Source organism: Cyberlindnera jadinii, assembly GCF_001661405.1.
Source record: "Cyberlindnera jadinii NRRL Y-1542 unplaced genomic scaffold CYBJAscaffold_8, whole genome shotgun sequence".
NCBI lineage: Eukaryota > Fungi > Ascomycota > Saccharomycetes > Phaffomycetales > Wickerhamomycetaceae > Williopsis > Williopsis jadinii.
In genome coordinates this window covers 364,691-384,032 of record NW_017963659.1, presented here as the reverse complement: position 1 = coordinate 384,032, position 19,342 = coordinate 364,691, and the positions used below count along the sequence as shown (strand labels likewise).

General features: G+C 42.0%; 4 protein-coding genes across 4 annotated transcripts; 2 read left to right on the top strand and 2 right to left on the bottom strand.

Moving 5' to 3' along the window:
• Positions 1-5: 5 nt before the first annotated feature.
• On the bottom strand, positions 6-1,661 carry ATG32 (mitophagy protein ATG32). The gene has a single exon (XM_020215235.1). It carries the CDS (start codon positions 1,570-1,572, stop codon positions 142-144), a length of 1,431 nt encoding a protein of 476 aa, XP_020070134.1. The 5' UTR covers positions 1,573-1,661; the 3' UTR covers positions 6-141.
• A 1,324-nt stretch (positions 1,662-2,985) lies between these two features.
• On the top strand, positions 2,986-6,270 carry SLN1 (histidine kinase; the record flags this gene model as incomplete). Its single annotated transcript, XM_020212754.1, has 1 exon — positions 2,986-6,270. The coding sequence occupies one exon, from the start codon at positions 2,986-2,988 to the stop codon at positions 6,268-6,270; it is 3,285 nt and encodes a 1,094-aa protein (XP_020070133.1).
• A 7,907-nt stretch (positions 6,271-14,177) lies between these two features.
• On the top strand, positions 14,178-16,082 carry MCM10 (Mcm10p; the record flags this gene model as incomplete). The annotated part of the gene is made up of 2 exons (XM_020216487.1): positions 14,178-14,280; positions 14,335-16,082. 2 exons carry the CDS (start codon positions 14,178-14,180, stop codon positions 16,080-16,082), a joined length of 1,851 nt encoding a protein of 616 aa, XP_020070132.1.
• A 109-nt stretch (positions 16,083-16,191) lies between these two features.
• CYBJADRAFT_110572 (uncharacterized protein) lies at positions 16,192-18,723 on the bottom strand (the record flags this gene model as incomplete). The annotated part of the gene is made up of 1 exon (XM_020212078.2): positions 16,192-18,723. A coding segment is annotated over one exon (2,532 nt), but the record flags the coding sequence as incomplete, so codon positions are not given.
• Positions 18,724-19,342: the final 619 nt, after the last annotated feature.

Here is a 19,342-nt window from a genome sequence, read left to right as displayed (position 1 = left end):
CGAATGTATGTTTCCCAGTAAATTTATAGATATTTCCGTTAAAATTAGTTTAATTTGGATTGCTCCAACACACTATTACCTTGTTCCCATTCCCACTTCATGTCCCTCTATGACCTTTGCTGTACTACCGACTGCAATTGTTCAAATATCAAGAAGCTGTAGATAATCCACAGAGTCACGAGAATCGTTCCAAAAGGCACCTATAGTGGATTTCAACTCATTAGAACAATGTGAGGATTGCTGTGTCAAGGTTTGGGAGAGCTTCATCAACAGCTGCTTGAAACGAAAGATGTGTCCTTTCAAGGCATCATTTGTAAAAACTTCTCCTGATCTGAAGAACAATTTCCATGTTTGTCTAAGGCTCTTTGGTGTTGGGCTTGTATCCACTGTTGAAACTGCAGACTTCGTAGAATCAAAGGATCTGAAGTAGGACATTGCAATTGCAATAGTGACGCCTATACCTATTCCAACACTGATACCAATACCAACTAGAGAATACGTAAACCTCTTCTTCTTCCTTCTTTGTAATTTCTTGGATCTTTGCATGTACGATTCGAAATCATGGGTCATTGAGATGCTCTGGTTTGAAGAGTCATCAGTCAACAAACGAGGTGCCCTTTTATCATCCACCATACTGTGTGCCACGGTTTTGAACGAATCCTCAAGAATTACATCATCACTAATCAAATCTAACAGATTTTTTAGTGACTCTTCATCATCCAACTGGATTGGCATGCATAAAAGCTGGATTTTGTATAGTGTTAACAATCTTTCAATGATCTTATAGCTGATGTTTCTAACCACTGGAACAAACAGCTTGTTCTCCACGTCATTTGCCTTTATGAAGTTCAAAATGTTCCCAATCTTGGTCAACCCATCAAATATCACAACCACAATCCTGTAATTCGAACCAGTGGAGTCCAACGTGAACCGATCGCGGAGTATTGGACTCAACGATTTATAAAGGTTCACTTTACGATGACCAATGATCAACACGCGGTCTTGTAAACGACGCTGTACATCAACAACACCTTGGTATTGTTGATGTGGCGTATCTTCTGCGGCCATGGAAAAGTCAGGGAGCACAAGGCTAACATCAACAGGTGTCTGTTCGAACGCGGTGCGTTGGTGAAGCGCCAACTCGTTCAAGTTCACCACTATTGTTGTTTCATCATCTACACGGCTGTTGCCCATGGGGTTTCTTGACACAGCGGAACCGGCCATCCCAGTGGCGGTTGCTGTTGCCGCTGTTGTTGATGTTGTTGATGAAGGTGAAGGCGGTAAGGGCATCCCGCGGGCCGGGGGTATTGGGTCGTATTCCTCCTCTGTGTCGCTACTTGAGAGCACCGAGCTCGTTGGTCTTGGCAGCTCCATGCTATCTATGAACTGCCATGGTGCCAGATCTAAGGCCCTATCGTTCTCTATGCTGGACTGTGTCGCCTCTTCACTTGTGATGTTCCCGTCGCTTGAATCTTCGCGCTGTAGCATCTCCAACACGCTGTGGTGTGACGACAAGAGCCTGGTTGAAGATCTGGTCTGTTCCTGAGGCACCGGCTGCTGAATCGCGCTCATACTCTGTGACTGTCTTTGATCTTCTCTGCTGTTGTGTGATAATATCTTCTGTGTCTCTTAATGCCTTGAATTGCTCTGTTTGTTCGCCTATCCCTGTTTGAAAACGTGAGCTTCAACCCAAAGGGGAAAGGGGAGGAGGGGTTTTGCCTTATCAACAAAGTTTGTGATGCAAGATGTGATGTCTGGATGTACACAGTCGTTTATCGCTTGATGATGTTAGCATTCGCATCCGAAACTACAATAAGCCGGTGGTTTGAGCGTTCACTCTGCCATTTCCGATCACCACAGGCTTGGTGCTATATGTATACCCTCCAGCTTAAACGTACACGTGTTTGCTTCCACCGTCAGAAGTAGTCGAACGGGTGAATTGGTGCGTGCGTTGGATTGTGTCAAAAAAGCACGAAAAAGGTGTCATGTCGACTTCCAAATAAGGTAATTGTAACATATATGTGTGTGTATCTTTACATGTACAGTTGAAATTGAAATCAGCTGTGTGCTTCCAATAACAACAAAATGACGTCAGTGATAATTTGGGCTGACGAAGCCATCTCGAATCAGTTAAACAAGTAAAAGAGAACCAACGAGGCTGTCGCCAGGGTCCCCTAGAAAGGCACTATCGCGTAGAAATAGAGTCAATAACCTGAGAGAACCATTCGTAGGTGGCCTTTCCCCATGTGTGTGTTTTTTGTGCTTTTTCTCCTTTGATGTACATTCAAATTCTCTACAGCTCAGGTAAATATAAAAGCATGAAAGGTGGGACGACGATTTCCGTTAGCATGCAAAGGTTGATTAGTAGGAGCGCCCTCTTACACAAACTGAAGCTGAACTTGTCTACAACACCAAATCTGTATGAAATATCCAAGGTAACTGGTAAAAGGCATTCCAATTGGTTAATTTCAGCCAACAAAATCGCACCAGCTTCTTCCCTCATAGTTTTCTTGCAAGCCTGGAAAAACAGCAAAAAGAGCACAGAAAAAGAAAAGCGGACTTTCACGGTTGCAAACGAAAGAAAACTTCAAGAGACGGAAACAGCAGGCTAGAAAAAAAAAACAAAGGGAAATTTGTAGCTGTTGTTTTTTTATAGCTCAAGACATAAACAACACTCTAAACGCTACATTATCGACGGTTCAGACCAAGGCGGTTCACTTTCACTTGACTGCTTCTCGATAATTTGACACTGCAAAGTCACTTTAGACCAAACCGCCCTGTTGATCTGCGTCCATTCGTGCAGAGGTTGTTCTCCATTCTACGTTTGCAGTGCCTCCAAATCACCACTACGTGTGTTCTAAGAGTCCAACAGGTGATTGTAGCAGCTACACAGGCGTTCTTGTTAGTCACGTACATTGAAAGTGTCTACGAAGAGGCCTTCTGAGGTATATCACATACCAGGGAGCACGTTTAATAATCATACTGATGAAGATACTACCGAAGGGGCTCTCTAAACCACACTTTTCGAAGCCTTGGAAGCACAATGGTAAACACAGGGTATTCAAAATCGGTATACGACTGCAGCTGTTGACACTGGTGATTTGTGTTGCCCTTGGTTCTCTGCTGACACTGGCCATAACGACGGGTGTCTACTTCACGACGAACTATAGATCTACAAGAGAGGATAGACTCGAGACGGTGGCCCAGCTCAAGGCGTCTCAAATGGAGCAGACGTTGAACTTTTTGTACTATCAGGTGTATTGGCTCACAATCAGGGAATCTATACAATCTTCCTTGGCCTCATATAGAGCTGGTAACACGTCAGACTCAAACTGGGCGCAGGCGAACTACACCATTGAGCAGTTCTTACAGTCGTCCTTGACATTTGCATCTGTAAGGATGTACGATGCGAGGTTTAATATGGTGGTTGCATCAGAGGCTAATTGGTCAAATAGTTTTGTGCCAGATGACGTTCAGGATCAACTGTTCCCCCTGGACCAGGAAAATTTCACCGTCCGTGATACTTTAGACACTGTTGGTATGCTTACGGGTCCAATTTCGAATGATTCATCCACCATGGTTCTATCCATGACGGTTCCTATTTTCTATGCAGCATCCATTTTATTCGATACAAGTGACCTCGTTGGATACGTCACAACTATAATGTCCGCATCTTCGTTCAAATCTGCACTGGACGACAATACAACTCTTGTGGATTCAGATGTCGTTGTATTAACCGCAGATCCTAATAATGGAACTCTCACAGTGAATAGTACGTTTAGAGCTGCCTTCCCGGTGGAAGGTTACGTTCCAACAAATGTGTCACGAAGAATTGGAAGCTCATTTATTGCAAACCAAGCTTTGCGATTGCAAAAAACTGGAACAACTAGAATAAAAAGTTATGCAGGAGAAAATGTTGTTGCAGGTTATTGTCCTGTGAGTTTCGACCTTGCAGATTGGGCTGCAATTGTCCAACAGAAACGGTCAACTTTTGATCAACCTTCAACAAAACTGGTTAAAATTTTGATCGGTGTTTGTTTTGGTATCGCAGTGTTTATGGCATTAGTCACACTACCGTTGACTCATTGGGCAGTTAAACCTATCCTGAGGTTGCAACAAGCGGCAGAATCCATTGCTGCTGGAAGAGGTCTACATATACCTTCAAAGAGTAACAAACGGGATCCGGATGGTATGGGAAGCTTAAATAGTTCTTCTGTCGCTAGTGGGTTGGGACCAGGACCTGCCCCTCCTTATACACCATCTCCTTCACCAATGGCTAGAGACTCTGTACATACAGATCATGGATTGAGTGAGGCTGGTTCAATATCGAGTAGCGGGGATCCAGGCATTAGTGCTTCGTATCTTCACAATGCTCGTATCCCTTATTATTCAAGGTTTTTTGAAGATGAACTGACCCAATTGACAGAGACCTTTAATGCTATGACAGATGAATTGGACCGCCAATATACGCATTTGGAAGATAGAGTTAAAGCTAGAACAAAACAATTGGAAGCTGCCAAGATCCAAGCTGAAGCTGCTAATGATGCAAAGACAGTCTTCATTGCAAATATCTCTCACGAACTGAGAACTCCTCTCAATGGTATCCTTGGTATGACTGCAATTGCAATGGCTGAGACTGATACTTCAAAAGTACACCAATCTTTGAAGTTGATCTTTAGATCCGGTGAACTTTTGTTGCATATTTTGACAGAACTTTTAACCTTCTCGAAGAATTCCTTGAAGAGATCAAAATTGGAGAATGCTGATTTTTGTATTATGGAGGTTGCATTGCAAATAAAATCTATTTTTGGTAAATTGGCAAAAGATCAGAATGTCAAACTTGCAATTACTTTGACGCCGAATGAAATTAGAAAGATGGTATTGTATGGTGACTCCAACAGGATTATTCAAGTTGTGATGAACTTGGTGAGCAACTCCTTAAAATTTACCCCTGTTGATGGAAAAGTTACTGTGACCATAAGAAATCTGGGTGAGTATGATGAAGAAAAATCCCGTGAGGATGACTACAAACATGTTTACATCCGTCCAAACTCTTTGCCCCAAGCAACGTGTTTGGAAAAAATGGAGCATCCATTAAGTGACCATGAGCTTTCCACTTCAAATGAAACAACCACTAGTGACGATGACGAGGATGACGAGTTGGAGACAAGAAGCGTTGTAACAGTTTCTACCTCCTCATTTGATGATAACTTTTTCAAAACACAGTTCAAATTGTCAACACCAGAAGATGAGGAGGAGCAAATTAAGACAGTTCCTCTTCCTGATAATAGAACTTGGGTATTTGAATTTGTCGTCGAAGACACTGGGCCCGGTATTGCCCAGGATCTTCAAAATGCCGTTTTTGAGCCATTCGTCCAAGGTGACCAAACTCTCTCCAGACAATACGGTGGAACAGGTCTTGGTCTGTCTATTTGTCGTCAACTTGCGACAATGATGCATGGTGTTATGGAGCTGGAATCCACTGTTGGTGTTGGATCTAAGTTTATTTTTAGAGTCCCATTGGTGCAACACAAAGAACTTGTTATTGAAGACGAGGATGGTATGTACGAAGATGAGTTCAACATCCACAGCAAAAAAAACAGAAGAGTTAAGATCGTTGAGCCAAGCAAATCTGGCTCTTTCAAAGAATCTGCACATTCTGAGCCAGAGATGTATACCCCTACATCAGAGAAGACCTCGTACTTTGACAAATCTTATTGGAACTCTACAGGAACTGCAAAGTCAAGTTCGTCTCAATCGTCTAAAACGGAAGATAAGACATCTTTGAAAAAGCTCAAGATACTAGTTGCAGAAGATAATGGTGTCAATCAAGAAGTTATTAAGCGGATGCTTAACCTGGAAGGTTTCACTGATCTTGAAATGGCTAGAGATGGTGAAGAAGCGATTAATTTGGTCAAGAAGAATATTGAAAATGGGGGTAGTCCAATCGATATCATATTCATGGATGTTCAAATGCCAAAGGTTGACGGTCTTATGGCTACGAAAACCATCAGATCTGCTCTGGAGTTTGACGGGCCAATCGTTGCGCTAACTGCGTTCGCCGATGAGAGTAACGTTAAGGAATGTTTGGATTGTGGTATGACAGGTTTCCTCTCCAAGCCAATCAGACGTACACAACTGAGAAAGGTCTTGGAAAAGTTTTGTGGAGTGTCGCACAAAGAGATGGTTGCAACACCAACGGACGACCACGTCACTACCAAGAACCCTTCCGAAAAGGAATCGGGGGATGATGAAAAGCCTGATAAATAATGACATGAAGCAGGGTATAACATTTTTAATGATATCCAAAACTAATGAGATGTGTTTTTTTTCGTAACTGCAATGATTTAACGACTGATTTCCTAACCCATGAAGCTTATAATACATGGATATGTTTCAGAGAGCTCAATTCATGCCCAAAAGCGGTATCCGTTGAGATATGATCTTATGCCTTCGCCGTGTGTTTTGTATGAATTATTGAGATCAAGTTTGATGGATAATAACATCATTATGGAACATTAATGTGTGTATACGTTGCATCGCCTTGGCTGACGAACACTTATTAGCAGCCAGTGTGAAATGTTATAGTTATAGTTGATGCCTATTTTCACCAGTTTTGATTGTAAAGAAACTATTATTATTTGTTTTGTTTAATTATTAGGTTGTCTATAATGATTTCATTTTCCGAAATTATATCTGTCAAGTTCCATTTTTTATAAAAAGTTGCAAATGTGAAATAACCAAAATTTCGAACCTATAACAACCTGAATATAGATTATTATGGTGGGATAGAAACAAGTTTGGTTCACTATATATGTAACTGACAATGAACCATAGCTCTATTTAAGGAGAATACGAACATTCAATTGAAAAAGGTACAGATTGATGAAGCTAGTATATTGTGTCAATTTTAATCCGAACATCAAGTTGATACCGATGTAGAAAGACTGCAACTATAATACCGGAAACTAACAGTAAAGAAATGTGTGGGAAATCACTCAGAGACTACATATGAAACATTGAGTATGATGGCGTTGTCATGTGACTCACAGTTGAGGCCAGGCATGGGATTCACAGGAACTGCTTGGGTTGAGTGTGAGAGTTACAAATGCCTTACGAATCTACACGGTATACGAACAGCAGATAAAACTATGTTATTATTCATGATACATTAATCGATAAACTTTATGAACTGTTTTTACTTTTCTTGTCTTGTGGTTGATCACCACCCTCTTCAGCTGGGCGTTTTTGACCAATCTCGACAGGTTTAGCAGGGTTAGATGCAGATGATTCGAGTTTGGCCTTGAGATCTTTATTCTGAGTCAACAGCTTATCAAGTTTGTTTTGAAGTAACTTGGAACGCATATTGGTCTCCTTCAATGTAGCCTCACGACCAAGCTTACGACCTTCTTCCAAAGCTTGGGCCTCCTTTGCCTTCAACTCCTCTCTTAAATTAGCGAGCTTTGATTCGTAATCAGAAACAACGTTTGCATTTTCCGAGGATCCTGAAGTACTAGCGGCAAGCTTAGCTTCATAGTCAGTTTTCAATAGTTGTACTCTCTTGTTGTAGTCGTCTTCCAACGATTTGGTCTTATTTTTAGCAAGTTCCTGAAGTTTAGCTTCCGATGGAGCACGAATTCTAGCTTTCAAGTTTTCAAGAGCCTTTTCAACTCTGGCCTTGGTCTCCACTTCGAATTTTGCCTTAAGCTCCTCTTCCTGTTTCTTTAATGCTTCTTCCAGAGATTTTTCATCAATTGTCGTAACAACGGCACTTTCCTTAGAGATAGCGGATTCAAGATCAGCCTTCTTAGATTGAAGGTCAGATATATCATTTTGTAACTTTTCAGCAGTCTCCTCCAACTTAGATGTATCAGGTGTAACCTTTGAAGTTTTCTTTAACAGTGTCACTTGAGACTCCAACTCAGAAACTTGGGATTCCAATACACGTTTCACTTCATCAGCTGACTTTAGGGAGGACTCAAGCTCTTGGACCCTGGATACTGCACTGGCTTTCTTAGCTAATTCAGCTTTAACAGATTCGAGTTCTTTCTTTAAATCACCTTGGTCGTTTGAAGCCGCATGTTGAGCCTTGCTCTCCAGTTCCTTCACCTTGGTTTTTAAAGCTTCAATTTCCTTATGAGTCTGTGTTTTGAGATTTTCAAGTTGTTGTTGGGCAGCAGTGACCTGTTCATGAGCAGTTTTGATCTCAACATCCTTCTTTTTCAACTTTTCAACAGCCTCTTTTCTCACACGATCAAATTTAGGCGTCAACTCATTAACGGTATTTGTACTCTCTTCAAGTGCTTTCTGAATTTGCTCCTTTTCTTTTTCCAAAGTTTGGACACTTTCTTTGAGTTTACCATACTCCTCAGGATCAATACGATCATACTTGTTAATAATATCCATGGATTTTTGTCTCCAACGATCTCTCTCTTCAGTCACAAGTTTAACCTCTTGTTCTTTGTGTTTGATATCTGTTTGAAGTTGGCTCACATTTCCTTCTAGAGGCTGCAACTTACTCTCACATTCAGTCAGTTTATCCTCCAGTTCCTTCACGCGATCCATCTTGCTGTGGAGTTCGTTTCTCAAAGTTGTGTTACTTTCGCGTAAAAGGTTCAACTGTTGGATCTCATCAAGAAGCTTTTGATGTTCACTTGAGAGTCGGTTCAAATCGGTTTGGCGCGATTGGTAGTTCACCAGTTCAAGTCTCGATTTATCCAATTCTGCGGTTACTAATTCCAACTGCTGACGAACACGTTTCAGATCTCTTGTTGAAACATCAAGTTGCATATCAGAAATTTCCTTCTCATGGCGCAACAAGTTTACTAGTTCTCTCAGTTCTTCGGTGGCACCTTCAAGGCCGGACTCAGAAACAGCACCCGAATCTTTTCTCTTTGTCAACTTTTCAATTTCGTTAAAGAGAATATGATTCTGCGAAGCCAGGTCCTGTGCTCTGGCAGTTGAAATTTTCAATTCTTCTTCCAGTTGAGATTTCTGAGTTTCCCAACTTTCCTCTGACTTACTTAGATGTTCCTGTGCCTGCTTGAGCTCAGATGAGAGTTCAGAGATTTGCTGTTTAAAAGCATTGGTTTCTTCCCTCAAAGCGGAGAAGGCCTTAGAAGCCTCGGCGTGTTTCTGTAGTTCCTTCAGATAGTTCTGTTGTGCTTGGTTAGCAAGGTCGACTTGTTGTTGATACGAACTATCAATTAACGCAACCTTGGCGTCATAGTCGCTCTTCAGTTTGTCACTTTCAGTAACTTGCAAACGCAGTAATTCAACCTCCTTTTGAGCATCCTCGATCTCCTTTTGCAAAGATGACTTCTGAGACGAGAGTTCAGTATTCAATGTTTCGATTTGCTCATTCAACAATATTGCTCGTTCATTCAAATCATCATTCTCCTTTTTAAGTTTATTAGTCTCTGAAGTCATGCTCTCCTTATAACCATCAAAGCTGATGTTCATGTTCTTGAGGGCTTCCTCAGACGCATTGGCAATATTCTTGAATTCCTCAATGGACGTTAGAGCAGCATCTAACTCCGCTTTTGTTTCATCAAGCTCTATTCTCAATTTCAAAGCTTCCGATTCAGTACTGGACGATCCTTCTGTGAGTGACTGATACTCCTTCAAATGAGCTTCGGCAGCTGCCAATTTCACTGATAGAGTGTTCACCTTGTGGTTCAGCTGTTCAACAGAAGCAGATTTAGTAATGAGTTCCTCCTTAGTGGAGCTGATTTGTGTTCTCAATGAATCAATACGTTCCTGGTAAGCTTGACCATCAGCTTCTTTACGGGTCAATGTGTCCTTCAATTCAGCTGAAGTTTCCGTTAATTTAGAGCGCACGTCTCTGAGTTCACGTTCTAATGATTCGCTTTGAACCACGAGACGCTTTTGAGATTCGGCAGAGGTTGCTTCACGCTCCTTATCAATTGACTGAAGACTGATGAGTAGTGAGTTAAGCTTGGTCTTTTCTTCAATCAAGCTTGCATTTTCATCGGAGAGACGCTTCTCAACATTCTTCCACAGCTGTTTCTCCGCTTTCAAATTGGATGTTTCAGAACGAAGAGATTCAACAGAGTATTTAGCTTGAACAAGTTCTTCTGCAACATTTTGAGTTCTTAAATCTTGCTTTGCCAAATTATCCTGAAGGAATTGAGATGTACGGCGTAGCTCTTCAATTTCGGATTTCGCATAATTGAAGTTCTCTTGCAGGGATTTATACCTCTCTTCAACAAGCGTATTAGATGATTTCTCACGAGCCAATTCAACAGCAAGGCTTGATCTCTTTTCGGAAAGCGACGCAATTTGCTTATTCAACATGTTAACCATTGCTTCACTTTCAATCTTTACGGTATTGAGTTGATCAGTTGTATGCTTAAGCTCCTTTTCTAATTCCTGGTACTTCTTGGTCAACTCAGCAACTTGTTCGTCATTTGCACCAGTCAAATCACTACCCAAGATGTTGTTTGATGTGCTCTTATTTGAAAGCAACGATCTGAAGATATCCCTTTCTCTTGTAACAGCATTCAACTTAGCATCAAGTGATCCAATCTCGTCTTGTAGAGTTAAGATTGCCTCCTTTGCCTCGTTAATTGCCACACTTTCCAAGTTCTCCAGTTTAGACTTTGAGGTTTGTTCTTCCTGTTCCAATTTCGAGCCTAGTTCTCTAATGATACGCAACAGCTCCTCGTTCTTCGTTTGCAATTCCACAACATTCTTGAAAGTTACCAGTCTTTGTGAGATTAGTTTATCGGTGTCAGTATCGTTTATGACCTTTTCACCTTTAGAAATACGTTCAATAGCATCTTGTTCAGCAGGGGTCAGTGGACCACCAGAATCGTTTCTGATTGTTACTTGGATGAGCAACTGCTGGACTTGACGAGCCAAATCAATTCTTTGTTTGTTCAATACGTTGATATGCACCTGGGATTCTTTCAAAGAGTTTCTCAAATCTTTTTCATTCTTTTGCAATGCATCCTTTTCTTTACTCGTGTTCTCCAAGATGACAGAAAGTTCCGTCAATTCATTCTCTAAGAGGGAGGCTCTTTCTCTAGTAGCAGTAATGATTGGTGCCTTCTGTTCTAATTCAAGGACAAAATCGTCCATCTGTTGTTGCATACGTTCCTTCGCACGACGTTCTTGTATCAATTGTCTTTTGACTAAAGTGAAATCAGCGTAGAGTTGGGAAAGTGATAAACCAGCAGATTTGGAAGTAGCATGTGCAGATGGTGATAGGGCTGGAATCGATGCCACAGACGAATTTGAATCGAGTGACGAAGAAACCTTTGACAACTCATCGATGGTCTTCTCCAATTGGTCAATCTTCTGTTCGCTCTCGGCCAACTTCTGTTTATAACTGTCAATTGTTGTCTGCAGCACAGCAGATTCACCAGCAACGTCGGATCTCGAAAGATGTAAGCGACTCTCCAAGTGTTCAATTTTAGTCTTTGAATCTTCATTAGCCTTTTGTAACAGATTTACCAGACGGTCCTTTACGGACATTTCCTTTAAGAACTCTTCCTCGTTGATTGTCTTTGCATCTGAAAGAGTCTTCACTTCAACTAGCGAATCGTCTAATTTCTTTCTCAGCTCATCATATCTGGTATTCAAGTTGTTGTACCTCAAGGTTAACCCACTAAGATCAGTCTGTGCCTTATCTGACTCCGATTGTAGTTTAGTGATCTCTATGGACTTGTCCTTTCTATAGGACGAGAATTCCTGTGTAATCCTCTGCAATTCGTTATTCGACCATTCATAGTTCTTGTTAACAAGTTCCAATTGATTCTCCAAAGATTGGATCTTAACCTTTCCATGATTCAGATTAGACAACACAGATTGCGAGGACGTTTCAACTTCAATAAGTCTTTTTCTAAGATCACTATTTGAATCTTGTAAGCCATTGTATTGGCTTCTAATTGAATCGATTTCCTTGTTCTTCTTCTCTATGATTTCCAAGTTGCGTCTTTGGTCTGTAGTCAATTCTTCAACTTTAGCCTTCAACTGATCGGTCAATGAGGAAGTTGCACGAACGTTTGCCTCTGAATTCGAGACTTTATCGTACAGCTCTTGGTTTGTAGACTCTAACAATGAGTTTCTTTCGATCAATTCTTTATTCTGGGCCTTCGTCTTGGTCAATTGATTTTTAAACATATCAACTTTCTTGTTATTGAGATGACTGGCCTGTTCCAAGTTGACCTCGAGTACTAGCTTATCAGACTGGAGATTAGCAAACTCTGTGGATTTCAAGGACAACTTTTGCAACAGAAGCACATCAATGGACTCCAAAGAATCAACTGCAACGTCTAGAAAAGAAGCAATGTCGTCTAAATTGATCGTTTCTCCCGTACTAAACTCGTGGACCTCCAATGGGGCGTCATCATCGTCTTCTGCCACGCCAGCTGGTTCCTCGGGACTCTCGACAATCGGCTCGGCAGTAGGCAAGTCATCGATGTGAATGCTACCATCAACGTCCTCTTCATCACTTTTGCTATCAATTCCCTGTGATTCTTCAACAACTTCAGCGGAAGGTGAACCAGCAGTAGCATCCACCGGGAGTGGACCTTCACGTTCTTCCTTCTCCATACTTAGCAACCCTTCAGATGTTTCAAGCACAACGAACCACAGAACAGCTGAAAATAGACCTAGTACCGAAACAAAACCTTTGATATTACAGAGAGACTGAGATGTAAACAAAGAAGCTTGTCCAATGTTTACATTTTAATCCCCTTCTGGATGAGTTTTTCTCTTTTGATGGGCGGCTTTCCCTCGAGACGTGATCGGTAGGGTAATAGTCTATGGCCTCTGCGAGAAGACAGAGCCCTAGTTCCACTGTGCACGTGAGTGTCACCTAGGGCGTGACTGGTTTGCGCACAAAGGAAAATGGGACCTGCACACCTGAACACCACCCAGACTGCTGCCCGAACCGAAAGCAGGAAAACAACCCACGCTGTGTTTGCGATTTTTACTATGGCGAGGTGTGTCCTCAACCAGGATCGGTACGGGACACACAACGGCAAACTCACTGTGACAAAGTTTTTGTAACGCCCGCGGGACTCTGAAAACAAAAGTGAAAAACCAAAGGTATCAACACTTCTTTCTATAACTTTTCTAAGAAGAACATCGGTTTAGTCGCAATGCAAATGTAAGTAAATGAACAGGAAAAAGACGGAGGAAATGAGCCAGCAAGCGACGTGCTCATCACAGAAACGTTCTTTGGATATACCGGGTGGTGGATATTGCTCTGGAGATGTGTTGAATAGGGAGAAGCCATGGATTGAAGAGTGCTGATTGAGGGAAGTGGGATGCAGCGAACATGTTTTGAGAGAAGATATTCCTCTACTGAGCGCTGGTTATCACCATAGGATTGTCAAAAGTCGCAGGTGTGGATCCGAGACTTTTGTGAGCGCCGTTAGTTAAACTTTGCCAGACTACTACGTGAAGGACTATAAGCACAGAGAGTAACTACCGCTGACGCCAAGGGGAACGAATCGTCCACGCACATGACTCCATCTCCTCGTCTACGTTTTACCAAAGAGTCCATGACACTAACACCATCATATAGCTTCGTTAAGACCTTGACCGGTAAGACCATTACCTTGGAGGTTGAGTCCTCTGACACCATTGACAATGTCAAGTCCAAGATCCAAGACAAGGAGGGTATTCCACCAGACCAACAAAGATTGATCTTTGCTGGTAAGCAATTGGAGGATGGCAGAACCTTGTCTGACTACAACATCCAAAAGGAGTCCACTCTTCACTTGGTTCTCAGATTGAGAGGTGGTATCATCGAGCCATCCTTGAAGGCCCTTGCTTCTAAGTACAACTGTGACAAGTCTATCTGCAGAAAGTGTTACGCTAGATTGCCACCAAGAGCTACAAACTGTCGTAAGAGAAAGTGTGGTCACACCAACCAATTGCGTCCAAAGAAGAAACTTAAATGATTAATTTCGCCCACAAGTTTTCTATTATGCTATTGCTGTTCAAACTGGCTTGATTATCTTCGTGTATAAATATCGATACATCATTTTAGGCCGTTTGAATAGATAGAATTCTAATCATATTTTGTTTTCTGTAAAGATGTTGTCTGTAGCGTGTAGCAATCGTGTGTCATTGGTGGCTTGTTTGAGAAGTCTTCGCACTACCAAAACACCATATACCCTGTAGCACATTTCGGGAGCACAATGGATAAAGACCCTAGAGAGGTTACAGACGAACAGGACAGCGAGCTGGAGAGGCTCACGGATGAAGAGTATGGAGAAGAAGAAGTGGAAGAACCTGATGAGTGTGAGTTCCCTTGATCATCATTGATTGAGATTTTGTACTAACCTCTCAATATAGCGTTAGTGAAGGAGTTAGAGAGGCAGCTCCTCGAGACTACAAAAAGGCAAGAGGAGCTTAGGAGGAGGTTAGAAGAACTCAAACGTCGTAAACAAGCTAACAAGCTGAAAAGTACTGTGCAAATAGAAAAAACTCCCTCGCCGAAGAGAGTAGAAGCACAACCTCTACCATCACCATCGCGAGAGGACGGCAATGAGGTTAAGAACGTGTCAAGGAACTTGACGGACGCGTTACAAAGCGAGCGATCAACATTGGATGACAGCAATGAAGAGAGGAAGCCTTCAGTGCCGTACTTCTTACAAAAGCTGGAAGAAACACGGAAGAAGGAGATCGACAATAGAGAGCAGAAGAAGACCATGTTCAAATCAAGGATTTATACATTTGACAGTATCATGGATAGCCAGCCGGTCGATGTTGATGAAAAGGAGTACTTCTCAGGCCAATTGATTAAGCGAAGATATGTTGATCAACAGCAACTTACCGAATTCTTCAAAGACAAGAAGGTTATGAGATTACCAAAGCTCTACGCAAAAGTGAGTCCTCCAGATTTTGAAGAGCCCAAATATCCAAACTGGCTCGTCATTGGCATAATAAGTGAAAAGGGTAGGCCAAAAGTTACTAGCAATGGACGAGGACGGTTCATGACGATTACCCTGACCGACTTCAATCTGAGCGTCAGCGTATCTTTCTTTAATACTACAGTGGAGAAGTACGATAGGTTGAGGATTGGTGATGTTATTGCCATTTTGAATCCTGATATTTACATCAAATCTGATTATACTGCCAATGGGGTGAAGACATTTGGCCTCTCAATCAGGCATACAGGTGACAGTGTGCTGGAGATTGGTAAATCAAGAGATCTTGGCTTCTGTCCTGCGCTAAGGAGAGATGGAACTGTATGTGGGACTCCCATTAACAAATCCTTGCAGAGCAGCTGCCTTTACCATGAGGAACTTAGACTACGAAGAACAGCTGGAAAAAGAATGGAGTTTCAAACCACTGTTGGACAGCGTTCACCCTCCAAGGGAGGAAGGAAGCAGCACATGATGGTTTCAAACAACAAGATCGTCAAAGTGTTTGATGCCAATCAGCAACAGCAGGGTCCAACGCACGTGGAAAAGGCGAAGAAGTTCTTCAGCAGTACGAACAAACATGAAAAGTTCTTCAACAGTGAAATATCTGACTTTGGCGACATAAAGAGGAAACAGATACGCCAGGAAAAGTATAGAAGTTTGAGGAAGGACATTGATCTTCAGCAAAAGCTCAAGGAATCACTTGAAGGTGGAAAGAACTTGAAGAAATACCATTCAATTCACGGCGAACCAGAAGATAGTGAAACATCACTGGAAGAGAAGAAGGCACTGCTAAAGTATGCGTATGGTGGGAAGGGACTATCCAAATTGGGGTTTGATCCAACTGCAAAAGGTGCATCGAAAGGCTTACTCTCAAAGATAGACGATGATCAAAGGGCACAAGCCACGAGCACACTCGATGAACTCAGGGACATTACAAAGAATAAGAAGGCTAACTTTTCTTTATGGAAAGAAGAGGTTGCTAGACGTCGTAAGATGAGGCATGAAACGGATAAAATGTTGGAAAAGATGAAAGAGCATACTCCTTCACCATCAGCTGAGACGTCAACTAATGAAAGCACATCAACAAGGATGATAACGCTAGACGACTCAGAATCGGATTCAGACTCGGATGGTTATCATCCACCAACAAAGAAACCAAATACAACGAGGTAGTTGTTGTTTGATACGTTAAAAACTCAGAGAGAAAAAAATGCATTAGATTGTATCCTTATAATTCATAAACCCAATGGGCTGCGGAGATGGTTTCTAAGCCTTGTAGTAATCAATCACAACATTTACCTTCAGATAGCTTTTGAACAACTTGGAAGAACCATTTCCCTTGGAATGCAGGAACCTTCTCCACTCTCGCTTGTAATCTCATCCCTCTATCTTCAGAGACAACAATTGTGAGACAGATGGAATTGCCGTCAGGTGTACTGCCTACAACACTTGATTGTAGACGGTTGGCCATAAGTTTTGCCGATTGAATAATCGTTTGATCAATTTTATGAGCCCACATGGAGTTGTTTTCGAAATCAGAAACATCGTTCAAGGAATGAGATTCAGTGCCATCCATCTTCAATGGGACAACTAACCCATCTGTTGCCAACTGTCTTAAAGTGATCACAGCACGGGTGGCAGAGTCGGAAACAGTGGCATCTGGTGAGCATCTTAAAGATCTCAGCTCCTGGAAAACAACAAGTGGTACAGCGAGTTTGAATATGCCACTACGCAATGACTTGTATAACTTCCCACAGTGCTTCAACCACATGTTTGTATCCAAAATGAAAAAAGTTGTGGATTTACTCATAAGCACCCCAGAATCCACAGTGTAGAAACTTGGAGACGGTCTAAGCGATGAAGTGTCTCCAAGAGTATCGTGGTTCAGGGCATCAAGTTCAACCTCATCTCCAAATTCAGAGTGCTCAAGCTCGTCCTCACTGTTCTCGTTGTCCGCATCATCAGTATAATCGATGATAGACGAATTATGTAAAGTGTTTTTGTCTCCACTGCCTTGAATCCAACTCAATGGATCCATACGAGTGGATTTCACACCAGCGTTATCCGTGAATGGATTTTCAATCAATCCCAGGGCTTTAGCCTGCTGTGCAAGTTCCATGTATGTTGATTTCAAATAAGCATTTTCCTCTGGAGAAAAGCTGTCTCTCTCCATAATGGTGTCAACAGAGTTGTAGAAGATATAATTGGAGCCTCTTTTGATACCAAAGTTGAAATTATCGGAAATATAAGTCGCCAAAAGAACAATACGGATAAACCTATCTGGGTTCATCTTTGGATCATAACGAGCACCGCCAATTGGAACATCTAATAGATCACCCTTGGAAATACCACTTTCTCTAGGACTGTTATATTCCTCTTTCAACGAAATGACATCAAACCACAATGTACCCCAGCATTTCCAAACCTCAATCAGGGTTTCATTATCACTGTAGTACTTTAAGAACCCACCTTTGAGGAATTCTGGGTCCCTTGCTTGATGCTGAGCCAAGATAGATAAGTACTCGGGTTTGCTTCTCACAAATGTCAATACATCATTCAGGTAGTTGATCAACGAATTCGTAGGCAAGAGCATGTTGATGATGGTCTCAAAGAACAACCTGCTATTTGGTTTACTCTTGGTGGCTTCACCAACAGCCACGATGAAGTACAAGAAGGTTATAACGTGTGGCATGGCTGCAATGATTGGACCTCTCAGATAAGTGTCAAACATTTTCATTGTTAGCTTGACAACAACTTTATCCAGAGCACCATGGGTGCTGAACCATTCTTGTATGGAGAGTTCTTTGATGTCATCATTCTGAACAGGTTCAGTGGCCTCAATGTGTGGTAAGACTCCTCCATTGGTGCCATCACCATTGGTTGATTTGCTTTTTTCCTTCTTCTCCTTCTTCTCCTTACGTTCCTTTAAGGCCTCCAGCAAGCCAAAGAGTCTAGCAAATGGATTCATTGGAACGCCGAAACCAACCATAAGAGAGATGTTTGCCAGGGCAAAAGAGGATGATCTCTGCAACCAAAATTGGAATTTACCTTCAAAGTCATTATCCGGTGAGTAATTCGGTGAGGTGATCACCTCAGAGATTGTTCCTGGTACCCTCTTAAAGAAATCAACGTTGTTGTTATCAACACCCAAGTTCTGTGTGTAGTAAGTGATGAGTTTATTCAGTTCAAACATGTCGTTAATTTCACCAGTCAGCAATAACTTGTAAACTTTTGTGAAATCTAGAACCGGTAAATCGATATAGCTTCTTTGGTTGATATTATCAATCACCATTCTCATGTACTGTGGAGTAGGAACGAACGTATCACGGCAAAACACACTCTTACCGATGTTTACAAGGGCATCAAGACTGTCCTGTTGGACAGTTGCAATGTGGTAGTAAATTTTACCGTACCCGTATTGATTCTTCATCGCCTGTGTATACCAGTATTCTGAACTTATCTTCCAATCGATGTAGCGAGAAGGATAAAGCGCAATCGCCATTCTGGACAAATCACCGAGCTTTTCATACATCCACCCATCCATCTCCAGCTCTGTTAATCCACTTAGAATGTTGAATGCATACCCAATGAAGCTTGAGCATATGTCATGCTCTATGAAGATTGACACAACATTCTTGATGACATCCAAGAACGTCACGACACCATAGACCCATAGTCGTCTTGGGATTCTGTAGACTTGCACTATCTGTTTACCAGATTTGCCTGAGCCCATTGAATACAACAAGAAGTCATAATATGAGTTTAGCAGTTGGATGTTGATGTTGTATACATCCCAAAGTTCATTCATCATATCCAATTTTTGAGGAACATTCAGCGTTGAACACCTCTGTTGTAGTGTATTCTCTAATCTTATGATCACCTTATAGGTGTCCTGCAATTTGGCAATGAGGGACTGTTCCTCTTGAGAAAGCTTAGACTGTTGCTGTCCTTGCTGCTGTTCAACAGACTGTGGAGGCACAATATTGGGAGCATCGCTGATAGTGGATCCCGGTGATTCTGCATTTAGCACGTCTTTAGTCAAGATTACCGTAGATACCGGTCTTGCTGATTGCTGTGAAGTTAAGCCAATCTGATTGTGCAACTGTCGTTGAACTGGCTGATTCGTCTGAGATTGTTGCTGTTGCTGTTGTATTAAACGTGACATTGCTGGTTGGGAATAGTTCAACTGTGGAGTGGCCAGCACTGTTGGTTGCGTATAAGCTACTGAATTCGAATCGTAGTCGTTAACATCAGTTCTATCCTCGTTGACAAAGCTCGACGAATCGTATTTCATCAGATCAGGCGTCTGTGACATCTTTTGATAGGTGGAATTGACAAACGTTTGGCTGAACTTCTTCGCCTTGAGGCTCTGCTGCTGTTGTTGATGCTGCTGTTGATGCTGATGCTGATGCTGATGCTGTAGTTGCTGTTGC